The sequence below is a fragment of the Rhinolophus ferrumequinum genome, chromosome 16, assembly GCF_004115265.2.
Source record: "Rhinolophus ferrumequinum isolate MPI-CBG mRhiFer1 chromosome 16, mRhiFer1_v1.p, whole genome shotgun sequence".
Taxonomy (NCBI): domain Eukaryota; kingdom Metazoa; phylum Chordata; class Mammalia; order Chiroptera; family Rhinolophidae; genus Rhinolophus; species Rhinolophus ferrumequinum.
The window spans coordinates 12,097,041-12,112,815 of NC_046299.1; the positions used below are offsets into that span (position 1 = coordinate 12,097,041).

General features: G+C 40.2%; 1 protein-coding gene across 1 annotated transcript in view; it reads right to left on the minus strand.

Annotated features, from left to right (window-relative positions):
* Window positions 1-11,264: 11,264 nt before the first annotated feature.
* The window catches only part of PNLIPRP3 (pancreatic lipase related protein 3), a 29,916-nt gene continuing 25,405 nt past the window's right edge, over window positions 11,265-15,775 (minus strand). Inside the window, exons 10-12 of the mRNA XM_033131021.1 lie at window positions 14,087-14,198; window positions 11,600-11,767; window positions 11,265-11,328 (exon numbers count right to left, since the gene is read on the minus strand). Coding sequence (XP_032986912.1) covers window positions 11,265-11,328; window positions 11,600-11,767; window positions 14,087-14,198 — 344 coding nt within the window. The remainder of the gene's footprint in view (window positions 11,329-11,599; window positions 11,768-14,086; window positions 14,199-15,775) is intronic.

Consider the following 15,775-nt stretch of genomic DNA (forward strand, 5'->3'; position numbering starts at 1 on the left):
GACAAACTCTTTTGTTTTCTGCCTAATTTAGTGTTGCGATCAACCTTGGTTTCTAAGCCTTGGCTGCACACGGAATGACTCGGAGATTGTAAAAGAGAACACTGATGCCTGGGACCCACCACTCTTGGTGAAACTGGTGTAACTGGGCTGCAGGGTGGCCTGATGTTTCGATTTTTAAAGCTCGCCTGGTGATTCTGGTGTGTACTTTTATATCACCAGTTAGAATGATGCGGTATCATCATTTATAACGACAATGGAACAACGTTCAATTAAACTGCGTACCTGTATTAACATGTCCAATGGGCAGATATCTTTGAGAACACACGGAAGTGCAGGGACATAGCAACTCCATACGGTGTGCTGTTGTTGAGACCAAGCTCAGGACACACTGCCCCCAAATATGGCAGCTTGCCACATTCAATACTTCAAGCTGAAGTAATCAGAGGGATGGCAGGTGCAGGAAGGACTTTCTGACCTTCCCCGAAGCTGGTCACAAAGCCTTCATGGGAGAGATGCCCTCCTTGTTCCCAGAGGAAGGAGCACAGAGAAGAATCTGAACAGGGCTTGATAGGTTTTCCTCAGTTTACAACACTCAGCACACCACACTCAGCTCAGACTCTGCCGATCGTCTCTCCATGACTTTCCACTCTTCATCAAACATAGCATAAAACCAGTCAGGTGTAACTGTTTCTCCACGTCTTCATTTCCTTACAGAGGCTCCAGTGTTACGTAAAGTTTACTTGAAATAAATTTGTACACTTTTCTCTTAATCTTCCGTTACAGGGGTCCTAGTTCAGCACTTAACGGGCTAAGAAAAAAAGACACGTTTCCTCCCCTATGCTACATCCAACAATTTCATCTGTTAAAGCAATTTCACCAATAGCTGATTCTGTGTTCTTGCAAAGTATTTGTCTTTGACTTTGAAACGGGTTTTATAAGCTCCTCTGTGATACTGTGACTTGCACCTGTTTTTGCTACAAGGAATGCAATATTGAATGATGCCTTGGTGTTACTGAGCTCATACCCTGTGAATAATCCTCAGACTGGAAAGTATTAGTTTTGGCTTATTTAAAAAATACTCAATATACTTAACAAAGAGGTCACTATACTCTGCTTAAAAGTGTCATGAGACTGTCAAAAACATTATGCCACTTTTAAGAAATATTTATATACGAAAGACCTGAAAGAAAATGGAAGAAGTTTTGCTTTTCAATTTGTTCTTCTCATCCTTCCAGATTAATACGATCTAGAGCTGGTTTTAATTTATTATATTATTTTGTGCCATAATATTCTTACTCTTGTCATCTCTAATTTTCTATCTCAACGAACAACTTTTGAGTCACTAATGCTTTTTAGTGAAATTGGAGGCATAACAAACACAGAAATAACAACAAATTATGCAAATCAACGAGTTCAATTGAAGCATCAATGTGACAATATGAGAACTGTTTTCATTAGGCAAAATGCTTGCTGAAGCCAAAGGACTTGTTCCATCCTCACAGTACATGCCACAATTGTTAAGAAGGGAACCGGAGTTCCGTGGAAATCGTAGCAAATGTTATATTTCATATTTGTCAGATGTATGTGAACAAGATTGCTTCATCCCTTTTTCCTTCTGCAACTGCCAAACCACCCGCTCACCCCTTGACAGAAGCCCCTGTGAGAAGTGTGGAACAGGAAAGTCTGTGGGGATAGGACCGTGTCTGCATTTCCTCCTTTTGAACTCTGCTGCCCAGCCTGGGACTTGAACGTGGTAACTCTGCAAACACTTGTGGAAGCAGTGAGCACATCACCACGACCAGCCTCAGACACACGACATGTTTATGATTTCTCCCACTTAATCTTTTTTTTACTCTCCTAATGTTATGCATGTTAAGAAGTAGATGCAAACAAATCCTATTTTTCTGCCGACTCAAAGTGCATGAGGGACAACAGTCATGCCGAGAGCCAAGGATGACAAATTGTTTTTGATTTGTGTGTTAACACTTGTTAACTGGTAGTGACTTCCCGGTGCATTGGAGTGAGAAGGATTCTAAGGCCACATCTGATTTCAGTGGAAAGAGGATGGTGATCAATTAGTAGTGGGGCTACGGGCTGGGAGTGAAAAATGGCACACGACGGCCACGTATTTTCCATTCCCAGTATTCGCTTCTTGATGGATTCTCCAAAAACCCCGAGGCTTCACCTGCCTACTGTCTGCTCCATGCAGGATACTAGGTGAGGCTTTCGGGACAATAAGTGACACAAATCCGTGGTTTCCATACCTGGCTGACCATCAGAAATACCTGTGGAACTTTATAAAATCAATTCGTCACCTGAAACCTATTGGAGCATAAGCTCAGGGGCAATATTTAGGGTTTGGTGTTTTACAAAACATCCTCTGATCACAAGATGCACACACAAGTTTGGGGAACAGTGATAAAATCTACACGGGGATTCTACACAGCATTTGGAGGTAGTGTATTCTAGACTCTGATGCCCAGATAGCTGGTTGCCTCTCTGTATCAGCTATTGAGAATCATTGCCTAGATCCTTTAATTTGTTAGGGCTTGAAAATAATGGTATTTTAATTGTAGCATTCTTTTTTCATATGTTAGCTGGAATATTTCTATAAAGAGAACTAGAAACTAGAAACTGGGGCAGCCAGATGGCTCAGTTGGTCAGAGCACAAGCTCTTAACAATGGGGTTGCTGGTTCGATTCCCACATGGGCCAGTGAGCTGCGCCCTCCACAACTAGATTGAAGGACAACGACTTGGAGCTGATGGGCCCTGGAGAAACACACTGTCCCCCAATATTCCCCAATAAAATTAAATAAAAAGAAACTAGAAACTAAGCGTCCATCAACTGTAGAATGAATATATAAGTTAGCATGCAAAAAATGCTATACAGCAATGAAAAATAACAAACCATTACCATTTGCAATGATCTTTTAGACATAATGTTGGACAACCTAAGAATGAATAAATACTATATGATTCTATTTACATAAAGTTTAAAAAAAACCAAGCAAAACTAACCTATAGTAAAAGAAATCAGAATAGCCGTTACCTTTGGGTGAGTAATGACTGAGAGGGGACACAAAGGAGATTTCTATGATGATCATTAATATTCTTCATTTCTCAAGTTTACGTGGGTCTGTTTACTTTGAAAAGTTACATTGAGCTACACATTTATGATATGCGCTCTTTCTTGTCTGTATGTTCTGCTCAATTAAAAGAAGTTTAAACAAAAGTAAACGCTGGCAGCCCCTCTCCTAGGCGCTTCCTATGTAATGGCAGCCTGGATTACACTTGGACATTGAGTGTAGTCTTCCAGCTTTCACTCTCTTTACCAAACGATGAGTCACCCACTGGCCCCATTTATCCTCCTTCCAACCTCCCCAGTAATGTGGGAGCCCAGCTTCTGGTCAGTGGCACGAACAGCAGAAGGAGAGGACATAAGGTATGCGGATTAAAGACGCATAAACCTCTGCAAACAGGAGTTGCTGTGATGACAGAAGCTACAAGGAAATGGCAGGCTTTTGCCCCAGTCAACGCAAGAACTGTCAGCACCGCAAGGATTATTAGTCATAAAATTCTTCCACAGTTACATAAAAATGGAAATACATCTAACTTTTAAACCAGTTGTCACAGAACTATCTATCTATTGTCCTTTTGCTGTGAGGAGTGATCAAACTTTGATATGAAGAGTTGTTATAGAAATGTACCACATCAGATGTTGCCCTATAAAATACTAATCAAGGTAATTGTTTAGCCCCGTGACATTCAGGTGACCATCTCTTTCTAGCTTTCTATTTACTCATTACACTTATACAAACAACCAATGTGATATTTTTGGAGGGACTGGTGAACTGATATGTGAAAACTGGTAAAATTCTGTTTACAGCAACCCAATTTTGTTGCTTGACTAAAATGCTTTTGTCACTTTTTAAAAACAAAACTGACAAGTTAATTGTGTTAAATTGGTGTGTAGACACAGCTTAAATGTTTCCTCACACGCTGTGGGTTGTGTTCAACCAAGGATAAAGTTCGATCTCTGGAGAGAAATATCTCTATTGATTACTACACCAACAGCAATTACATCAGAACAGACACTGGTGAGTAAGACCTGTGAGTTCTTATTGAACCTGGTGACAGTTACACATCCACATCCGGTGCCCTTTCTGCTCCTATGCCCTAGATATCCCAGGAAGCCAGAGCATCTCTATTATAGCTAGAGCTCACCTTCCCATGTTCCACAGGTACAGTCTCTGCCCCACCTGAAACACCTGTCAGGGGAATCACGCAGCCAAACAGCAGAGTCCAGGACCCCAGGGATTTTGCTTTCTACCATGTTTCCCTGAAAATAAGACCAGGTCTTATATTAATTTTTGCTCCAAAAGATGCATTAAGGCTTATGTTCAGGGGATATCATCCTGAAAAATCATGCTAGGGCTTATTTTCCGGGTAGGTCTTATTTTTGGGAGGAAACACGGTACTGAGCGGCATTCATGCATTTGGTGACCACAATGAAATGCCCTCTGTGTTTTATTTAGTCCAATGTGCAATGTGACTCCAAGAGCAACAACTGATTTTTAGGACAGGTTTTTTGTTTTTTTTCCCAATGATACCCCACCTTTATACATGTTGTTATTATTAAATTTCAAGATTGGTTCTAAACCAGGATTTTACCTGAGTGAGATAGTGAGATCTTGAAACTAAACATTTCACTGCACCTGGTATAGAGGTTTGATTCATTAAAAATGCATATGATGTTGTAAAAATGCATATGAAGGGGTTTGTGAGTTATGAAGCTGTCACTGGATGACGACACAATATGCTCATCCTTCCACTAGAGGGCACCTTAATAAATATATTAAACTCAAGTAAGCAATGCTTTCTACAGTAAAAAGACAAATCAAACTCTAGCAAACGTGAATTTATAAGGTACACTCAGTGTACATAATAAAAACACATAAACACCTAGTTAGAGCTTTATATGGTTGGGGAGAATTATGACCACACAAGAAAATCCAAATTTTATTTTTTATTGATTGATTCACCTATCTATCCATTCATTCATGCATATTTATCTTCACCTAATAAGTCAAAGGATTTCAGCATGAGAAAGTAACCCCAAGAGTCATAACTATCATATTTGTTTTACAGGTGGACACAGTGGGGCTGAAAGAGGAGAAATTATTTGCCCAAGTCCATGTCATTAACTGATTATGGAATCAGAACCAGACTTCAGACCCTCTAACTCACAATTCTATGCTCTATTCGCTATGTCAAATTTTAAAATATTGTGGAAGTTCAGAAAGAAATAAACTTCTGTTTCTGAGATTTCATGAAACATCATCTGCATCGTTGGTGCACAATAGTATGTGTCCCATCTTCCATGTGTTTTCTGAGTTTTTCTTTTTTCACATCGTGTTTTGGACTCCTGGGGCCTGTTTCCTGTTCGTGGTAGCCAATGGGACTACAGTTTCTGGCCTTGAAGATCCACAGGTCTGTGTACGTGCTGGTGAAAGAAACCTCTGGAAATAAGTCAGAGAAAATGTTGCCTTTTCCCCTTCAGCGTCAGAGAAAAAGCTTATGGCATTTTGCATAACAAAAATGTTATCAGTGAAACACTTGGATGTTAGATATTGATGTTATATCGTGTGAAGGTAACTCTCATCCTGTAAAAGGACTAATTCTCATTGGCTGACTTAAACATGTTTTGTTGTGCAACTAAAATTGAAATTCCTTTCTGCTTTCCAGAAGCCATCAATACGCATACCTTTTTCATTTTTAACCCAGAGGAAATCACTGGGTTAAAACACTTCCCTTTTCTTACACTTCCATGTGGTATTACGATTTGGATAGAGTTCTTACTTAAACAAGGAGCTTGAGAGTCTTGTCTATAGAAATGAACAGCATTGAGGGGCTTCGCCTGCTGTCCAAGTACTCTGAAGCCAAGTAAGGACATAATGGCATTTCCTTTACTTTCCTGTTCTCCACATGCTCACATATATCTAGCCTTAAATTACTCTAAGTGTTACATTTGCTATGGTTTTTCTGAAATGATGGATTCGAGTTTGGGAATTGCATCTGTCTTCATGATCAATGGGCACTGTTGTGCAAATGACGCAGTCAGGACCATTGGACTGGGTCAGAGACGAGCCCAAGACGAGCAGTTTGTCAAGCTTGGGTTGGCGTCAGTCTAAATCTGTTGGGTGTGGCCTTGCTCCCTCTTCCAGGGACCCTCAAGGAAATTATTGCTCCTCTGGCCACAGGTGACAGTCGGTAGATCCTTGATGGATAGATGTTTGCGTGTATGGATGCATGCAATGTCAGTTCTATTCCTCCAGGACCATAGCTACTGGAAAATAAAGTACACTGACTTTCGAAATGGGATCACTTACAGCAATAGATGTGGTAACCACAAAATTCGGAAATGAAAACCTACTGGTTTCTCTCTCTTGTTCTTGCTTCCACAGGAAATCAATGAATGGAGCGTGAAGGTCATGAGCAGCCGAGCCAGCTGGCTCTTTTCCATGCTGCTCTCACCTCGTGCCTGCTTCTATCACAATTCTTATGATGTACTATAATCAGTGAGTTCTTTCCCGTGTCCTCCATGCTGTATATCTCAAGAGCAGGGTCTACCTCTTGTTTTTCATATAACCTTATTATTTAGCACAATGCCCGGTGCATAAGGATAACTCAGTGTTTGTTGAATGAATGAATGAATGAATTGAAAAGCCTATGAAAAGAAAATATGTGATGATGTATGGTTAAATGTTTGAAAAACGCAAACAAAAAATAGGTTGTATAAGGAAGAAAACATCTGCCAAAAATCTTGGGCTCAGTCTACATAGACATTCAGCCTCTTTACTAGAATAAAATATGGTAGAGAGATTCCACTCTCCTGAGTGTAAGACTTAAGTCATTTAGAGCAGAACTCTTAAGGAAGCACGTGTAAAATTAAAAAAAAAAAAGCCCATCTGGTATTACAATGTAAGTATGTATTTGGGGAAAAAAAAAATTAACACAGCACAAAGCACACCTATCATTTTTATTACAACAATCCACAGAAAGGAAAGATTTACAAAATCTTTTTTGGTAGGAGGGTATATAAAACAAAGATTGATTTTCCCAAGTGGGGGAGTAAAGTCCCCAGGAGGGACATGAGATTTTTATGTTTATCTAACATGAGCTTAGCTTTTAGAAGGCTGGGAAACAATAACTTGGCATAAATTATGCTTCTGTCCCTGAGGTCCTCTGCTTGTTCTGGAGAGTTGCAGAGTCAACAAAACCTGAGGGCTTTATTAAACAGGCTAGTTTCTGTTATTCACTCTAATCTGAGGAGTCCGGGGAAATAGCCACACTACTCCACCAGGTATCTAAATTTTCCGTAGCTGTTGCTGGAGCATTTATTATCTACCTCCAGCTCTAGGCAACACACAGAGTTTAATGCCTCTTCCGTAATTGGATCTTTAACAACCACTTGCCCCTTTCTGCAGTCTTGCCAGAGCACAAACCATGGTAAACCTTCATCCAGGTACCTTTCTCCTGTCTGCCAGGCATTTAGCAAGTAGGTTCCAAGCCAGCCAATATTCTATTTTACCTACAATTCTAATTGACATAGCCCTTTCAAATTTATAAAGTGTTACTGCACACATAATCCTTTATATTAAAAAAAAAAAAAGGTCAGCAGTTCAGAGCTGTAAGGTAGGTGCAGAAATTACCCCCCCCTGCAGGTCAGCAGGTGGGTGGTTGGTCCCCACTGCCTAGTAAAGAGGACCCTCAATCTCATCAAGTCCCTCCATCTACATAAGTACTAGTTTACAGGAAATACACAGGATAGAGAAATAGGCCAAATGATACCAGGGGGTTCCATCACCTGAATGTGCGAAATTTGACAGGACAAGTGACTTGGTTTATTCACCAATCGGTATGGAAGAAGAGGGAGGAGGAGCTGTTGTAAATGAAAAGAAATTTAGGGACAAGTCCGTGAAATGCAATGTGTTAATCTTGCTTGGATCCCAATTTAAATAAACTCTCTGACAAAAGACATTTTTCAGACAATCTGGGAAATTTAAACACAACCTGAATATAAGATGATTTTAAGGAATCATTGTTGATTTTCAAAGTTAACCTTGAATAAAATGTTTAATGAAACATTATTATTGATCATTTTTATAAAATGGATATTATAGTTATGTTAAATAAATGTGTTGTTTAGAGATACATATGAAAGTGTAAATCGGATAAATAGCATTATATCTAGGATTTGGTTTGAAATACTCCAGCAAAAGCAAACAAACAAAACAAAAACACAGAGTGTGTGTTTATATATGCACTCATAAAATAGAATTGGCGAAATCTGCAAATCATTAAACTGGATGACAGGTACGTCGGGATCCCTCTAACCAATTTCTCTGCTGCTGTGAATATCTGAAAATTTCTACAATAAAAACTAAAATGGAAATTTCTTAATTTTAAAGAGAAAGCGAGCAGGAGTGAGTTGACAGTGTTTAATTCTGCTGAGGGATGGAATGAATGAGGAAAACTTTCCTGTTCAGCTTAGTGACTATGATAGGAAATCTTGGTGAGAGTTGTTCTGAGGTCAGACAGGAGTAGAGGGGAATTCAGGGTTGAGAATGATTTTTTTTTCCCCCAATGGGGGAGACTTAGACTTTTAAAAACCTGACGCAATGAGAGCTTAAATATACAAAAGGAAGAAAACGTAACCAATGGGGGATAAGGTTCCCAAGAAAGGAGGAGAGGGTGAGATCCCATGCACAGGGGCAGGCGTTGATCTTGGATACGAGAAGGGGAAGCTGCCCTAGTAGCAAAAGGATGGGAGGGGTGCATATGTAGCACTTGGTACGTTTGGATCAAAAAGAGGAGAGATTTGTTCTCTGCTGACATCTGTTTTCTGTGTAAAGTACAAGGAGAGTTTCGGGCAGGAGGTATATAAAAACCCCAAATCAAAAAACAAAAAATAGGTAGAATTTCAGGACAGCTGATGTTCAATTTATAGTTACATAGGTCTTTCCTGTGATGTGATTGCCTTAGCACTCCAGTGTTGGGGTGCTGGACTAGAGAAAGGGGACTACTGGATGCATGCAGGTTGAGGTTTTGCCTGACAGGATGAAAAAAGAAAAAGACAGGGAGTATAGGGTGCTGATAGGCGTTATTACTGAACCAAATGATCATGCACCTGAAGTTGGGTACGAAAGGAAATGGGGTTGGTGGATTTCAAGAAAGTCGAAGGGTCGTGGATCAGAAGTCGCAAGGAGGTCTGAGACTGTCACTCTGGTAAACCTGAAGGTAGACAGTTGTGGTTGGAGAGGCAGATGCTCCGATTAGCAAGTTGACAGGTGGGCATTGGTGCATAATACAGTGACAAGGTCTAAGTGTGACTCAGTAGCGGGAAGTGGAGGAAGTAAATGGCTAATTGCACTGGAAGTCACTTTTCAGCATTCATGGCAGTTATTCAAGAAGCAAAAGAATTTCCTAACAGTCCTTGCCAAAACAGTTGCAGGCCCCAAATACTCTGCCACCATAATGCAGGACACCCAGAGAGAAAGGGGGCCATTTTTTAGAGCTTTCCTAGGCAACAATACACACAGAAAATACTATTTCCTTGAACTTCCAGAATTCCTTTGCCTAGATTGCCCTTACAATAGTCCTATAATGCAAAAAAGGGGACAGATATTAAGAACTATGGTGCAAAAAGTTTATATTTTATTAAAATAGGGATGCCAGAAATTGACTGACTCCCACTTGTCTTTTAGGAAGAGTTGGCCAAGAGGCCTCCTGGGCCAGGACTCACAGAGCCCAATGCCATGTCCTGGTTCAGGACTCTTCCTCCTGGTCGATGAGCCCTTCCCAAAAAGAAGACAGGCTGAGCAAAGAGCAGTGCAGGCTCAGGACTGCTGCTTTCACAGGAAGGTGCCACCCACTATCCTCTAGCCATGGTGCCAACTCCACTGCCAGGTTGCTATGTAGTGCTGGGGCTGTGACAGTGACCCAGTAGGGCTCAGGCCCTCCCACTGAAGGTGCCCAGGACCACGTTGCTTCTGGGTGGGCCTAGGCCTAGGGCTGATATGCCCATTAGGGACAGGACCACCCAGCAACGTCATACCAAATGTGTCCCATCTACTTTTCTCCTTCCACCAAGCCTGTGCTCCAGTCAATCTTCTATCTCCTACTTGTACAACGGGAAAGAGTCACCCCGCTTTGTTCTTGGCTTTCTGCCACAACATAAACACAAGTTTATGTACACCCATGGGTCTCTTCTTAAGGTTCAATTGGCAGCGAGGCACCAAGGAGAATGAAGAAACCCTCTTCAGGGTATCTGCCATCATTTCTTTGCAACAATATTTATAGCAAAGTGCTACGGGCTAAAACACTGAGCCCAGGGATGGAAAGCAAAGCAATAGAAACATACATCTTTCATTTTCACTGGGTAACAACTGAATTAGAACAACTTGAAGGAAAATAAAAGAAAAAGCACAATTGACACATTTAAATATTACAGTATTGTAATTTGCAAACACAAAGTTTTAGTCAAGTGTTTTACAAATGAGACGCTACCTTCAGGCTCCATGCAAATCTGTAACGGGGAGGTGAGTACTTCTGTGGCAGGGGGGCTTCTAGAAGAAGGGGCTGATGATCCTCAGGGCCGATGGGTAACTGATGCACATACCCTGGATAAGCTCCAAAATCTCTCTGATCGCTCACACACCCTGAAGACCAAAGAAAACCTTGGAAATACTAACGTACTCTCACTAGTTTTAATTACTAATAGATAGATGTATCAACCCACAGGGTTATAATTTATATATCATGAACTATAGCCATAATTTGTCTTAGTAAGGTTTAACAACATAACAAGTGTTCTTTAAACCATTTTAGAACAATGATTATTCTACCTGGAAATACTCAAAACATACTTCACTCAACCAGAGTCTTACTTTTGCCCAGTGAGTTTGCATCATCATACTGCTCCATCATCTCCTCTTATTCAGGGAAATTCTAGCACAGCTCTATTTTTTGTCTGATTTCCAGATTCCTATAGATCATAGTACTATACTCTGTCCTAGGATTCAGTTTATTTTTAAGGCACATATAAAAATTTGTCAATGAGAAAAAAATTCTACTTAGAAAAACAACAACTGTACATTTCCATCTTACGTACAAAGGCCAAGTTTGGTCTGATTACCAACTGGAAGGAGATTGTTTTTTCATTGCTCCTATTAAAAAAAATCCATCAAGACTGTATCTGCGATTAACACGGTTTCAGGATCTGGGCAATGTTAGGTCCCCTAATATCCTGGCTACAGAAGGCAGATCTGAAAAATTTAAAGGGGGACATAGGACATTAATATGATTCGAGGGGAAAAAAGACATCGGTAAATCTTCTAATTTCATGACAAGTATTATTTTGTAAACACTTTTGCAAATACAGTGTTGATTTCCTAAATAATTTTCGTTTTCTTTAATTGCAAAATTTCAAGATGTACACATTATTATACTAGTTGCAAATGTTAAATGATATGTGCATTTTAAATACCATTTATAAAATTCAAACGATGAAAATGCAAAGGACAAAGTAGTACTTACTCATAGCCATATTTTCCAGATATATCTATCACCATTGCTGCTCCCAGCTTATTCTGAGAACGTCCAAATGAATGTTCCTTCCAAACGAACTCAATACTTGTAATGTTTCCAACATTAACATCTGTATCAATTAGTTTTGTATATGTCATGCCTGGCTTCAGTGTTCCACTATGAACAGAAAAATAAGACTTATAATCTGGTACTGGGTATTCACATGCTAAAGCGAAAGACAGCGTCTGTGTGTGTACCCGGGAAGGGAAAGTTGCATTTGCTGGCAGGTGCTTGTAAGGAGATTTATTCTTTTTATTCTTTCTATTGGTCAGCATCTCAGAATTGCATGGTTCTGAAGCTTGAAAGAAGGGTGAGGTGAATGGGAAGCTTGACGAGTTGATTTCTAGGGGATGCCTCGACAGGCATTATCTTGATGAGTTCTCTGTAATAAAAGATCTGGTCCAGGCTTTGTAGTATCAGAAACCAGATTTCATTGATACCAGGAAATGATCCAATTGTCAATTCATTCCAAACTGATCTATAAACTAGAAGCCTGTTGATCAGTTCGTAATGGAAAAATGCTTCCCTTGTATTGACCAGAATGCTCTCCTAGTTTTTCCCTGGTACCTTCTTTATCTGTATAAAAAGAATTGGGTAACCAAACTAGTGATCAAACGATGTTTTGGTGAGCATGGCACTCGAGCAGGGAGAAGTGGATTGTCTTGAGGCATAGGCAAATTTATTCAAACCAAAATTAGACCAGATGAGGTTTCCTTACCCCTGCTACTTCTTTATTCCTTGGTTAATTTATTGTCTGTCTCCTCTAATTGGAAGATAGCTCCACAAGAGTAGGACCTGTGTCGCTATCCCCAGCAATTAGAACAATTCCTGGCATACGGTGGGCATTGAAATGTTTGTTGAATGAATAAATGTTGCTATTGCTCGAGCCTGTCTTACTCCATTACACGTAGAATTAATTGATTTAATTACCAGAAGGCAAATTTTCCTCCCAGTTCTCAAGGGCAATCTCTCTGAACTGCCTTTACTCCATGCAAACAAGTGCAGCCCTTCACAACAGTGTCATTAGAAGCTCAAATAACTAAAATATAATCTACGGTGAAGCAAGACTCTAAAGCTAGACTGAAGAATAGGAACAGACTAACGTACAAATTACGTAGGTGGCTTCATTTTAAGATGAGACATTTTACCGTGAACCAGAAATGCTTAACTCTTCTTAAAATGGGATTGGGTCACTATGTAACAACGTTGCTCAGCTTCTTTAGACATTGCAAGTACAGAAGTGGCAAAACATTCTCACAGATCTCAAGAAGGCAGGAACTGTATATTCATGTCCACCTGCCCAGGCCAGGGGCCTCTGTGCAGGGCACAAACAGCACAGCCTTGGGCTGAGGTCCTCAGAGCTGCAAGCACACGATCATGCTGAAGGGCTCTCAGAGACATGAAGATCGGGTGGGCTGAGATAGGCTAAGACAGGGACGAGTATTTGGAACAAAGGAACAGCATAGCTGAAGATGAGAAGAGAGGGAAGGGAGGGATCTATTCAGTGCTCGGCGGTTCAATCAGAGTAACCTGGATGAGCTGAAGACGAACGAAACCTCATGGTGGAGACATGGCTAGAAAGGTGGGCTGGGCTGTGTGTGTTAACTCGGGTCCAGACGATTGCTGCCTGAAACCCCTCTTAAAGGGAGTGGTGCCAAAGCAAGGTGATGTGCATAAACTCTACCAGAGTGATTAACCTGATGCATCCTCCCACTGACAAAATAACTACAAAATCTCTGCTTTTCACGACTCTGCCCAGTACTTGAAGTGAAAACCACAGAAGCAAAACATTTCATCCATTCATCAGTTTGCAAAGGGGCAACATCTAATTGGTGTGCATAATGTAAATTCTGAAATGAATTACAGAACTAAACTATAAAAGTGAAATAGGTAATACAAAAGTGCTAAGCCTGATCAAAGAAAAGATTAAGGAAAACAACATAAAAGGGGACTTTGCCCCGAATACGCAGTGATGTCTCTGTTGAATTATTTCTACCTTTGACTGTTCCAACACATGTCCCATATGTGGGTACCACTGAGGCAGCTTATGAGAAATTTGGCAGTTGATATAAATGTTTTATTTCATAAGTAATTTGAAACCTATACAAATAAAAATATATGCTCAAGTTTGTATAATATTAAATGGACTGGATGACTAGCTAAATATATATCTTATTTACTCTCCTGTCAACTTTTTTCCACTTGTTTCACTATCTAGATCTGTATTTTCACATTATCATTTCCTAACATTTTTCTCTTTGTAGCTTGAACCATGAAGAAACTATGTATTATGATTCCTATTTTATATCTGGAAAACATGAAGTAAAAAGAAAAGTCAAGTATAGCCTGAGAGTCTGTGGCATTATAGGAACAGATGACCGAGCCAGGCTACCCAAGCACCCAGTGCTGTCACCTGTTGGTTCCTGTCTTGCCTACCTGGCCATTTTCAACTCTCCTGTGTTTCTGGTCATTCCACCTACACGGAGAAATATGCTCCCTTGAGTGACATTGTTTCCATCGAGTTTGACAGACAATTTGTGTCTCCAACCTGGAAAGAGAGAGACAGAGAGAGAGAGAGTAAGAAGGGTTAAAAATACGTGAAAAGCACAACAGTTCTGGCACTTTAATGTAAATACATCTTTCAGGGTTAAAGTGGATAAGGCTGTTCGTGTTCATGAAAAAATACAACTTTAGACAGCTTGAGTGAATTTGGTGAGAAATTACATTTAAAAATACATATAAATGTCCACATTTCAATTTTCCACACATAAATAATTTAATGATATTTAAAAAAGAAGATTCTTCAATTTTCCAGGCACTGTTATGACTTATTAAAACCAAAGTTGCATGTCTTTGTCCATTTCCTTTGTATCCTGTGGCATATATTACTTTCCAAGACCAGGTTTTTATTTGCCATAGTTTGACAACTAATTCAGAAAAAATCTAGAAAACTTATTGGGCAAGAAAGTCTGTGCTTATATAATTACTTCAGAGGTGAAGTGAATAGTCACTTCCTTTCCTGCAGGGAGGTGTGCTAGGAACGCCCAGCCAGTACAGGTCTGGGCCAGCACAAACCTGCCAATAGGATAATGCCCTTGCAAATGGTCAATTGTAGCCTTAAAAAAAAGTAATTAACAGGTTTTTCATTCTGAATTTTGAAATTGTTGTATGCTTATTAATAACACACTGAAAAAGTGCAATTCTTCATAAAATTTTTTGAAAAGCATCTGCAAGGGGATATTCTCTCTTCTAGAGAGAATTTTCAGTGAAGTAATCATTGCCAAAGAGTTCACTTTCCCTCCTCAACCCATTCTACTGAAACAAGACTCCCACTGTCACTTCTCCACGGACACCTGTCCCCCAAAGCTCGCGAAATGGGTGCTTCATCCCGTGAGCCCCTGGGCCCCCCTCTGCTTTGACCTTTTAGCATATTTGGTGCAGCAAATGCATCCTCCCTTCCTTATCCTCTTTCTTTTCTTGGCTCTTTTAACTACTACCCCGACACTGATTTTCTTTCTCCCTCTTTGTCCATTCCTCAGTCTCCTTTGTCTCTTTCTTCTGCTCTCTTTCTTCTCAATTTGACACACTCTTCTTGGGTAATTATATCATTGGATTTCACAGTTATGATTACTGTCTAAATGCAGGTGACTCTCAAATCTTTATCTGTAGACCTCAGCCATGTTCCGAGGATGACGCCTATATCTCTAACTGCCCAGTGGGCAAGACTTAAAGGCATTTCAAACCTGATGTGTTAGAAACTGAGCCCATCAACTTCCTCCAAACCAGCCTCTCTCCCTGTGTTACTAAGTTTAGCTAATGGCACATCATCTACCCAGCCAGAATCACCCCTGACTTCTCCATTTCCTGTATCCCCCATTCACCAAGTTCCTTTTTGCTGCTACCTTCCAACCATCGCTGTATTCTCCCCACTTCTCTCTACCCTTCTGCCTGGATTTTTGCAACACCTGCTAGTTTTTTCCCCTCCTAGCTTTACTGAGACATAATTTAAATATAACATTGTGTAAGTTTAAGGTGATGATTTGATCTACATGTATTGCAAAATGATTACCACAATGAAGCTAACACATCCATCCCATAGTGGTGAGACAACACCTGTTCTAACAG